The sequence below is a fragment of the Nanorana parkeri genome, unplaced genomic scaffold, assembly GCF_000935625.1.
Source record: "Nanorana parkeri isolate BGI_ZX_2015 unplaced genomic scaffold, ASM93562v1 scaffold1808, whole genome shotgun sequence".
Taxonomy (NCBI): domain Eukaryota; kingdom Metazoa; phylum Chordata; class Amphibia; order Anura; family Dicroglossidae; genus Nanorana; species Nanorana parkeri.
The window spans coordinates 263,051-275,573 of NW_017308076.1; the positions used below are offsets into that span (position 1 = coordinate 263,051).

At 42.4% G+C, this 12,523-nt stretch overlaps 1 protein-coding gene across 1 annotated transcript in view; it reads right to left on the bottom strand.

Annotated features, from left to right (window-relative positions):
* FBXL18 (F-box and leucine rich repeat protein 18) overlaps nucleotides 1–12,523 on the bottom strand; it is a 47,668-nt gene that overhangs the window by 21,688 nt on the left and 13,457 nt on the right. Inside the window, exon 3 of the mRNA XM_018571674.1 lies at nucleotides 8,703–8,921. Coding sequence (XP_018427176.1) covers nucleotides 8,703–8,921 — 219 coding nt within the window. The remainder of the gene's footprint in view (nucleotides 1–8,702; nucleotides 8,922–12,523) is intronic.

Here is a 12,523-nt window from a genome sequence, read left to right on the forward strand (position 1 = left end):
GGTACGCGTGGCACATCAATGCCTGCGTTCCGGTCCAGTCAGAAAAAATAGTGGATGCAGCATTTTTTTTCGGACTGGAACGCAGGCATTGATGTGCCATGCGTTCCGGGGTGTTCGATCGCACTGCGGCCGGAGTGCCATTGACTTTAATGCACCACTACACCCTCTTCTGCCCCAAAACAAAGTGAGCCGGCCAGGGTGTGATCCAGTGCGTTCCGGCACCAAATCAGGCCGGAACACACGATTAAATCAACCGTTGTCCCCTCAAAACTAAAATACCATTTCCTGGTGAGCAGGCCTTTAAAAAAATTAATGGATGCTACATAACTTCTGCACAATTGTTTACATGATGCTGGACATTCCTTGCAGTATCATCAGGTATCAATACAAAAATTAAGTGTATATGCGAGAGCCATTTTACTTGCCAAGGGAGTTGCGAGAAAAAAATCCTTGATTCCCTCGTCTATGCTAAACAGCATAAATAAGGGAATCGCCCACCAGGCTATTGAATTCTGGCATGCACCGCTTGAATCTGGCCGGGTCCTGATGAAAATCAAGTAGTGTATTGGCAGCTTAACTGACCATGGGAATTCCTGGTAAATACCAAGTACTTTTTCTGCTTTTGTGTAAACTCACCAACTACTGGTATACTCACCAACTCCTGTCAAAAAACCAACCGGCATTTTCATATTGCATTTGCAGAATTAATAGTATGCAACAGCAGCCATCACATGTAAAGAAAGGATTCCTTTAAAGGAGAACTATGAGGTGAGTGCTTTTCACTCACCTCATAGTACTTTCCGATGTACCATGGCTGTGTCTCTACAATCTCAATACCTCCTAGTTCAGTTAAACATTTTGGTATCCATTATCACATTATCCTACATAAAAATCTATTATTTGCTGCCGATACAATTATAATGTATCATGAAACCACAATTCCCTCAAACAAAGCAATCAGTCAACCACAATTCCCTCAAACAAAGCAATCAGTCACACTGCTTGTGTAAAACTTGTGTAAAACTTGTATCATTTATTAAATACATCAATATGAGAAAGACAAACATCCTTATCCCTAAAGACCCCATATAGTTTATCTGAAATAAAAAAAAAAAATACCAGTTAAAGATGGTGTATAAACCAACTAGAGCAGGGGTGGCAAACACAAGGCCCGCGGGCCGAATCCGGCCCGCCGGACCTTGTAATGTGGCCCGCACAGCGCTGCCTGCTGTCAGGATGGCGGAGCGGTGAGGGGGAGAGAAGCCGCGCCCGCAGCTGTCAGGATGGCCGAGCAGGTAGGAGATCGGAGCCGCTGTCATCCTGTCAGTTTCATGATGACAGCGGCTCTGTGCGTGGCTGAGCAGAGGATTGCTAAATATCAGTGATATTTACCGGTCCTCCGTGTGAGAAGGACAAACACCGGAGCGATCGTCTGATCACTCCAGTGTTTGTAAAAAACCCCTGAACTAGAGCATGTAAATAGAGATTTAACAGTTGTAATAATAATATAAATTAATTTGCACTAAAAAACCCCAAAAGTACCAAGGTTTTATGAATATAGCACAAAATATATGCAAAATACCATAAACAATAATTTCAGTATTGTCCACCAAAATAACCAATTTGTCCAGAGGTAAATATTTTCTATAAGCTGGTAATGAAGGACACCATGCATATGGATAGGCAGGCTAAATATCACCAAGCCCCCAGATCAATCTATGCAGTTGGGCATGGGTAGCCTGACTGAAATGCTAATCCTTTTTTGGACTTTTTCTGCAACCAACATCTTATGCTAAAGAAAGTATGCATCTTCTACAACTACTAAAATCTTTTACAACTAGAAAGTCCCAGATAATACTCAGTCATGTAATGTGGAATCATCATACTCGTACATAACCCTTCATCTGGAAATTCACTCATATGGAGTCACAACAACTCATGGAACTTGATGGTTTCCTGAGGGATTTTCTTGATGTTTATATTACATTAAAATGACCTCCTGTTCAATAATAAATATTATTTGCAGCAATCAGGAGTAGCCATGCGGGTAAGATGTTCTCTGTCAATTGCCAACTTGTTTTTCAGTTGGTGGAAGAGGGGAATAGTGTTTGGCCCAGATTGTGATAAATTCCATGGATTCATTCTCAGATGGTTTTGATATATAGATGACACCATGATAGTATGGATAGACTCAGAAGACAAATGCAGATAATTTGTTGCTGCTTTGAATGCCAGTGATTATATATATATGTGACCTGCAATGTAACGAAAGTATTCACACTGAGCACCAATATAATGAAAGTAGTCACACTGACCGCCAATGTAAGAAAAGTATTCACAATGGCCACCAATGTAAGGAAAGTATTCATACTGACCGCCAATGTAACGAAAGTATTCACACTGACTGCCAATGGAAGGAGGTGTTTTTCCGTCCTCTCCCACCAGCACCCTCAAGCGGCCACTTGTGCTGCCTGTATGGTAGCACCGGCTCTGGATCTATCGCAACACAACTTAATAGAAAACCAACACTTATGAACAGTACTCCACTTTTAACCCTTCAGCACTCGTTGAGGTTCATCAATGGGACAATTATTATAAGTGCATAGAGCCTGTACAGACATGGAGACATTGTTAAAATAGTCACATGATACAATTATTAGATTTCATTATGGAGTGTATCTATAAATGTTTACAAAAAAACTCTCAAAGAGCTAAGAAATCTAATCAATAAAACGTACTGATGGCGCAAAGAGATTACTTCACATACAGTCCGACTAACTACTACAACAGCAAGCAATGGGAAAAGCTTTATGAAATACTTAAATATAGGTCAGTATGTACACAGTATATGTGTGAATAATAGGCCTAATGTTAGAGACCTTTTATGTCAGAGCAATTTTTTGGGGATATGTGGCACATGCTCTTTTTGCAAACAAAGTCTGCTTATCAGACTGAAGTCAGCAATGGAACTAACAAATATCAACATTTGGAATTGTATTTGATGTTGATACAAAGTTATTTATATGCCTACATGTCCCTGTGGAAAGAAATACGTAGGACAGAACAAAAATGGATTACGTGATAAAATACAACACATCTACTGTATAAATCTAGCAAGCAGAAACTTGGCACAGAAGAAACCCCTTTTCATAGCAGAAAATCATTTTTGAAAGTGCATGGTGACACATACACACAATCCTGCCAGCCACTGAAAAAGAAAAAATAATAATACAATGTGTGTGTGTGTATATAAATATACTGTATGCATACACACACATAGTATAAATATATTATGGTATTGTATGGCAATCCCACTGTAGAATTGGGTGTTATGATCACACGGGACTCTCAGCCAGGAGGGCTAAGAGGTGTCAGGAAGCAAGGGTTTGTCTGAATTCTGCTTGGGATCCTGGAACTGGGACATTTCAAAGTGATTCAGGAGGGAAGAAAGCTCCAGACCTGGGTCCAGGGTTTAGCAGTGACCAGCACCTGATGATTGCTCAAGTGTGCACAGCCCTTAAGGAAAGGATGCTGACCAGGGGAATTAGCTCCTGCTAGGAATTAGGAACAGACTGTTTTCAGGGGTCAGGAGGACTCCCCTAGAAGTTGAAGTTGAGTCAGGTGGTGTGTGTGCTGGAGGCACACGTAGACAGCCAGGAAGGCTGGGGAGAACTGGTGAGGGTAGGAGAGTGGCGAGTCTGAGGAGCCACCAGTAAAGTGTGGGACAGCACTTCCAAGAGGACCAGCGGGCCAGAAGTGGTAATGTTTAAAGTGGAAGCCAGGAGTCTAAACTTGTGTTGTTTTGAAGTATTGCATGGATGTTATGCTGAACAACCCCTGCAAGGGTAGCCAAGGTGGATGTATGAACTTTCGTTTGAATAAAAGTGGGCTACCCAGTCCCTTAAACAGAAGATATTGCGAGAGGACTGCACCCTTAAAGCGCTCACCTTATGTGCTGATATCCCTAAACATCACGATAAATATATATCTATCTATATATCTATATATCTATATACAGTATACACACACACACACAGATACATACAATAAGGAGCTACAGGGTTTACAGCAGATGTAGTGAATAACAAACTTTGTATCAGCTGTTCACAGGCCTTTGATGCTCAGAGCTATCTCTGCTGTGGGAGCTTGCTGCTGTGTGACCAAACACTAAAACAGGTACAAGTGCTGTCTGTTTGTGTTGGGGAACCCATTAGGGGGCACCCTGTTAGTCAGGAATTAAGTTCAGTTAGTGGCTCGGAAAAGCAGATGTTTTGTTTGTTTTATGCTACGGACTTGCTGTACAAAGCCCTCCTGCACTGTAACTATGTTTGCTGCCTTGCTCAATTAAATGCAGGACAAACCTGCTTGGACTGTTTGCATGTCCTTGTCTCATGCATGGTTTATCACCAGTTGAGCCTGCCTCACTTACAACTTTGTGTTTAGATGCAGGCAGCGCCTAAAAGAGCCAGACTCCAATTGTTAAACAAAAATGAAGTGCTTGTAAAACAGCTCATATTGGCAAATACTAACCAGCAATACGTATACCACTTAACCGCCCTTCAGATGCAATAGCTGACTATAGTCCACCAGGCCTCCTTAGCGGGAGAGCAGCAAGTGAACTTCTCTCTACAGTAGCAGATACAGACCCTGCAAAAGGGTCAGATGTTAGCGAAGGATTAACATTTGAGTACTCCTGGTGATGCCTAAGACTACCTTACTGTGGTGGTTTCAGTGTAGACACCTAGTAGAACTGTAAAGCATGTCATGGGTGTGATTAAAAGCTTGCTACACACTCTAAAACTGGGATGTTATTTTTAATCTGTTTAAATCAATCAATTTGGCAAATGTATGAAAAAATGTAAAGGTGATAAATTGCATACCTCAACAACTAGAAATTAGCCTGCAATACCCCCTTTTTGCAGTATACTAGGACTTAATCAACTGTGTAAAAAAAGACCTGGTGCAAGTTGAGAAGCAGCTGGTGGTTCCCTAGTCTCACACATTGGCCATAAAGTGGGCACTAGAGTCATTAGGGCATTGCCTTTTGGGCAGATGACTCCGAATGATTACAGGTAGGGTTGCACCGATACCGTTTTTTTGGTATCGAGTACGAGTATTGTTTTTTTTTTTCGGTATTCGCCGATACCGGATACTGGCACCCTGAGGTACAGTGGGCCTGTCTAATCATGACTCACTGCCCGGCTTCTTGATTGCCTGGGAAGCCAGCGTTCTATCGAGCGAACACCGGCTTCACACTGCGAGGTAGCCCGGCTTCCTGATTGGTCAGGAAGCCAGGCTGCCTCGCAGTGTCGCTAGGCAGCGTGGACCCAGCTTCCCAGCCAATCAGGAAGCCGGGCCATGACTCGCTGCCCAGATTCCTGATTGGCCAGGAAGCCGGCTCCATGCTCCCTCGCAGCACTGCCGGTCAGAGGGAATCTCCTTCTGACCAAAAGTTCCAGTATCGGGGTAAGTATCAGAACATTTGGGCAAGTACGAATACTCACCCAAATAATCAGTACGGGCACAGATACCGATATCAGTGCATCCCTAATTACAGGTAATTCTCCTCTAAAGTGGATAGCTCAGACAAGTAGAACAATGCAAGGGTCACAAGATGGTTTCTGGCTCTGCAAAACTTTTAGAACAAAGGCCAGGGATCCAGCAAGGAAATGGTAAAGGAACTGTCCAGTGTGTGTTTGCAAAATGTGCTCCTTCCCACAGGTCTGAGAAGAGGGGGAAGGTATGTGAGGCACTGTATGGGAACTCGATCTGTGTGAAAGGGCTGAGTTCTGACAGGACAAAAAAAAAGGTTACCTGTTTGTGTTGAGGAGCCCATTAGGGGGCACCCTGGTAAACTGGCCATTCTTCCATTCATGCTAAATTCAGCTAATGAACAAATTTCCTGCTATAGCTATATTCTGACAGCGGGTGCCTGCTGCTGCCAGGATACATGAATGGTGACTGGAGCTGATTGGTTAAAGTCACTGTTTGGCTGAAAATGTTCAGCCCGGCTCCTCTGACAGAAGTTTATTCAGTAATTGACTTTTGCCAATCCAGCATGGCTACACACTACAAGAATTTTGTCTCGTATGGCCAGACAAGTCAGGAGTTGATCCGAGTTTAGTTAGTGGTTCAGATAAGCAGATATTTTGTTGCTATGGATTTGCTGTAAAAAAAACAAAACCAAACCTCCTGCTTTGAATCTGTGTTTGCTGTTTTGTTGAATAAATGTGCAGAACAAACGTGCAATGAGTGCAGCTGCAACCTCTGCTCTGCCAGCACCAGAAGCGCTCTCACTGCCTCCACCAGGGGCCACTGGACTGAAAGCCTTATGAACTGAAGGACTGCAAAGATCAAAAAAGACCAGTGGCATCAGAGATCAAAAGAGATTGGAGTGTTTGATCTAATGAAAAGTGTATTTCAGGAGAGGATCTCTAGCCTTGGGAAGGAGTGATACACTTGAATGTACAGTGCTGCGGAGGCGACATCAGAACACATTAAGACCTAACTTAACCTGAGGGTGAGTACGATTCATATAGGTGCTTTGAAGAATGGTATGTACAGAAGAACCATTTTGTTTTTCTCCATCTTTTGTTCTTATTGGTTCTCCTTGGAGTTCAAATCTGTGATTTGTACTGCACTGGCACATAGTGGACTGTGAGACTTCTGCTATTGACTTTCCTTGTATGCTAATTTTCAATAAAAGCTGCAATTTAAAGTCATTTTTGTTCAACTTAGGACAGTTTGCAAAACTACTGCACGTTGCATTACCTCCAACCACGTTTAACTGCCTCCCGGCCAGCCGTTGTACTTACACGGCCTGCCGGGACCTTCTTGGATGTAAGCGGGCGTGCTAGTACGTCCTGCCCCGCCCCCCGCTCAGGCGCGCGCCCCGCGCGCGCAAACAAATTCGAGGCTAACCCTCTTCTAGATTTCATAACTGGTAAATAATAGCGGGGCCCTCCTAACCATCTTGTTTTGAATTGTATTGTGATTGCAATGTCTTCCTTATATTTTAAAGCGCTGCACAAACTGTTGGCGCTATATAAATCCTGTATAATAACAATAATAATATTCCCTTTTTGTTACTATTACCATTAAGTTAAGTGCATTTGTCTATTTTGTCTATTGTTATACAGAGTTTCCACTCTGCCCTATCAAGAATGTTCAAATTTTTTTGTTGGCATGAAGAAAGCAGAAAGCTTGTCCTTGTGTGCTACAAATAACTTGAGGTGAATCCTCTATGACAGTTTGAAGAACTAAGGTTGAGAGAAATTTAGATGTCTCATCAAATGACACTCTGAAATTGCACAGAAAGCAAAATACAAAAAAAGAAAAACTGGAGTGAAAAGCCAAGGCCACCCAGTAAGTCACTACAACATGTGATAGGTCCCACATTGCACGTAATGGATACAAGTAACTAATACACACGATTAGTGTCGCATTTTATACAGTCATTTATATCATCTAAAATTTTGTGTCTTGCCTTTGGTTTCCTTTTGAACAAGATAAATAAGACTTGCATAGTTGTATGGTTAAAGAAGTTGAACAATAGACATAAAGCTCAGACTTTCACAAAGCCACCTGATTTTGGCCCAGAAAAAAAGCCATATAAAACCCCCTGGGTAACTCTTGTCCAATTTGCCTCATCTGGACACAGATCCTTCCTGATCGCCACAAAGAAAGCTAGACACTTTTTTTGGATCAAAATACTACCAGACTATCCTTTAATCTGCAGATATCTTTAGTTGCAAGACAATACATCAGTATTTTATATTTTTCTTACTAAGTCTTCCACTTTTGATTCTGAATTTCACTGACCACCAATATAAGGGGGATACTCCACTGATTACCAATGTAAGGAGGGGAGGAGGGCACTTCACTGACCACCAATGTAAGGGGATGCTTTTCCACTGACCACCAATGGAAGGGAACAATACATTTTCACTGAATGGGTATCTTTTCCGGCAATTATTATTACTACATGTTGCATTTCATTGTCATATAGGGCAACCCTGGGTATCAAATAGGCCAAGAATACCACAATTTTTTTTATTTATCATTATATATCATCTTACTGTTCACACTAATGTACTGTGAGTTATACCCTCAGGGGTTCTCTGAGATCTAAAAAAATTTTAAGGGTTCTTACTTGCTAAAAGTTTGAGAAAGGCTACTATTCTATAATATAAAATAAATCTTAACAAATCCACAAAGCAGAGTCAGAACCACTTACAATAGTCACAAAAGGTGTGCAGATCAAGGAACTGAAGTGCACATTTCTCTTCAAGAACCTTGAGAGATATACTGTAACAACCTGCAAGATCATTTTACACACCTGCATCTACCAAAAACTAAATATCAGTCTTCTGGGTTCTGTGCTGGGTCCCATATTGTTTAACTTATTTATTAATGACAAGAAGGGGTTCTTCACAGTGAGATCAGTTAGGGTCTGGAAGTCACTGCCACAGGCGGTGATTTCAGCAAATAATGTGGAATTGTTCAAGAAACTTTTGGACGATTTCTTAAGGGACCGTAATATACAGGGGTACGGGTACTCCTAGAATGAGATCCTAATAGGTTGGACTTGATGGACTGATGTCTTTATTCAACCTCAAATACTATGTAACTATGTAAGTTAGACTAAACCTTTAACATCTGCATATCCAAATGATAACTTACAATTTGTAATTCTTTCATACCTTTGTAGAATGCCATGCTGTAAGCTCTTGCATCTTGTTAAGGTTTCTCCTGTGAAGAGATGACACATGACTACGTCTCTGCATTTGTGGAGAAACGACATCAATGCTTCAGCCTGAATGTTTCCATTGCGAGAAATAATGCACAGACGTTGAAGCTGTGAGCAATGGCTAAGAGCTTGAAAGAACTTCTCATTAGCTGGAAAGTATGGTTGCTCTAGTCTGTAAAAATAACAGGGATATTAATTGTCAGCTTATAGTGAAGTAAACCTTCTTCTTAAACGTATAGTAAAGAAACCTTCTTAAAATATATGATATGTATGTAATCACTTCCAACACAAATCTAAAAAACATAGGATTTAATGCTCATTTTAGGATAGTTGTATGATCCTTGTAAATCATTGCTTTATGTTCCTTCAACCAACTACACATCCAGACCTACGGGTTTAAAGCAGAGTAACAGCCCATAGTACAGATTAAATATTACCAATCTTCTGAGGACAGAATTCATAACTGGAATATTAAAGGAGAACTATGAGGTGAGTGCTTTTCACTCACCTCATAGTTCTAGCCGACCTGTGACAATGAGACTGTCACAGGTCGGCTCAGTAGATCGGGAGGTGAGCGTACACATACCGGCGTTCGCTCACCTCTCGATCCTGTCACAGCTCTCTGCCGTGACAGGGGAGGGGCTGGATTCCCCCCTCCCCGATCCGCCAGCGGAACGGACGGGGGAGGGTACAGGTGGCTCTGCCTCTAGATAGGCAGAGCCAGCTGTCAGTCACGCAGCTGGGCGGATCAGGCACAATTGTCGGAATCCGCTTCAGCTGCGGCGTCTCAGTATACCGCGAGCAGCTGCTCGCGATATACTGCGGCATCTCAGTATACAGCTCGCTGCAGCTCGCGGTATACTGAGCCTAGGCTGACGGGAGGACGCTAGTTTGTGTCCTCCCGTTACCCTAAGGAGAACTATGGGGAAAAGGCTTAACCCCATAGTTCTCCTTTAAGGGAACATACAGTACATCAATCAGCCATAACATTATGACCACTGAGAGGTGAAGTGAAGAACATTGATTATCTTGTTACAATGGCACCTGGGAGTGGGTGGGATATATTATTAGGCAGCAAGCAAACATTTTTTCCCTGAAGTTGATGTATTGGAAGTAGAAAATAAAATGGGCAAGCACAAGGATTTGAGCGACTTTGACAAGGGCCAAATTGTCATGGCTAGACGACTCGGTCATAGCAACTCCAAAACAGCAGTTCTTGCGGGATGTTCCCGATCTGCAGTGGTCAGGACCTACCATAAGTGGTCCAAAGAAAGAAAACTAGTGAACCAGCAACAGGGTCATGGGCGGCCAAGGCTCAATGATGCACATCGGGAGCGAAGGCTGACCCGTGTAGTCCAATCCAATAAAAGAGCTGCTGTGGCTCAAATTGCTGAACAAATTAATGCTGGTTCCGATAGAAAGGTGCCTGAACGCACAGTGCCTTTGTAATATTCCCTTCGCATACCATACCGTTATACCCCAGAATCCAACAGGTGCTGAAACAACTGGTGGATGGCGCCATAGTATACATTCTAGAAGATATGTTGCCCGCACACCATTCTGCTTCGGAATATCATCTTTATTCATATTCCTTTAGCATGACATGTGAATGCAACGTTTCGGAGCCTCACAGGACCCCTTCTTCAGGCAAAGTGGTGAAGGGGTCCTGTGAGGCTCCGAAACGTTGCATTCACATGTCATGCTAAAGAAATATGAATAAAGATGATATTCTAAAGCAGAACGGTATGCGAACAATATATGTCCTAGATTGAACACACAGTGCATCGCAGTTTGTTGCGTAAAGGGCTGCCTAGCCGCAGACCAGTCAGGAAGCTCATGCTGGCCCAGTGCCCACCGCCAAAAGTGCATACAATGGGCACGTGAACATCACAACTGGACCACAGAGCAATGAAAGGAGTTGGCCTGACCTGATAAATCGCATTTTCTTTTACATCATTTGGATGGCTGGGTGCTTGTGTGTCACTTACCTGGGGAAGAGATGGCACCAGGATGTACTATGATAAGAAGTCAAGCTGGCGGAGGCAGTGTGATGCTTTGGGCAATGTTCTGCTGGGAAACCTTGGGTCTTGCCATTCATGGGATGTTACTACCTAAACAAAAGTTGTGCGATGGTTGTAAGGTGTATGGGCAGCTTTATCCTTGCGTCTCTGTACCACAGGGCCAGGAATCCTAATCATTTATTCTACTACTAATATATTGAATTTCTATATTTTTATTGCCTTATATTTTCATATTGTTTGCAATTTTGTTCCTAGTTACATGTATACAGAATCTCTTGCTGCTGGTGCTAAGAGAAGCTTAATTTATGCCTCATAGGGCCAATCGCACGAGTCTCACAAATTCCTCCACTATAGGTATTTGCATGTAATCACACATGCTGCGATTTACATGTGGACGACTGCTCCTGGACGTGGGCCATTTACATTCAGGTACGACCGTCCGCAGATTATCACAGCATGTGTGATTACATGCAAATGGCCTGCAAACAGTTGCGGGTGATGAAAGCTGTCACTGTATTTTACAGAGGCTCCCACCCACAGATCTCATGTGTCTCACGGAGCAATTTGTGAGACTCAGTGATCTGGCCCCATGGGGCCTTAAAGTGTACAATAACCCTTGAGTTGTGGAGTGCCTGATTAGTTAACCCTTTAACTTTTGTAGAGGTGAATTGACCAACTGCAAAATGTCTTGAAGACCAAAGTGCAAGTGGGGGCAATGAAGAGTATTTGGGGATGAATAGACGAGCGCACAAGCGCTGTGCATTTTTATCCTCATAGTTGTCCCTTCAGGTGTGCTAAGGGTATGTATGTGACAAGGACTTTTTCTCCATATAAAGTTCAGTAATGCTCAGGCTTCTTAATGAACCCTACATATAGAAACACTGATCTTTCACCTCATTTAAAATTGCAAAACAATTTTCCATTTCGTCTTGCAGCACTCTGCATCAGAAAGTTGCTGTGAACTTTGCTAGCAATTTGCATTTTTGTTATCAGCAGCAATTTGTTGAATAGCCCTGAGGAGCCTATTACCCAGAAACATGTTAGCAAGTATGTTTTGAAAAGTAATCTAATCCTCTACCTCTTATTTCTGACTTCCAGCAGCCCTCCAACCATTTTTCTACCCTTCAATGACATCTAACAAACATGACTGATAAGATAGAACAAGCCTAGAGATGGACAACAAAAAATGGGGAAAGGTCTGAAGGATTAAACATATCAAAAAAGACTGCGGAAATGTAATATGTACAGTCTTGAAGAAAAAAGGGAAAGGGGGAATGATTGAAACTTTCAAATATATTAAGGGTGTGACAACGGTTCAGCAGGAGTATTTTCAATATGAAGCGAAGATAAAGAACACACAGGAACACTGGACATGACCTCAAACTAGCAGGCGGAGAGCTCAAAACTAACCTTAAAAACAATTCTCATTATCGATTTTTTTAATTAGTTGCTTGCAGCCCGAGTTTCTTTCTGCCGTCACTCTTCAATGTTTCCAAGTCAAAGTGCAATAACAACGCCTGCATTTTTCTTATAGTTCAGTGACCCAGGAGTTACTAAACTCAGAGGGTCAGCATGACAGCCAGGCAACTTTTTAAAGAAAATATCAACAATTGAAGCCCATTGTCTTCCTCTCACCACCTCAACCCCTTTAACGCGGAAGGGAAAACTGAGCCCGATGTGTATCCCGGTGTCATATCCAATATACCACTTGCCCGATGTGCATCCCGGCATATCAAATCACTCACTATATATA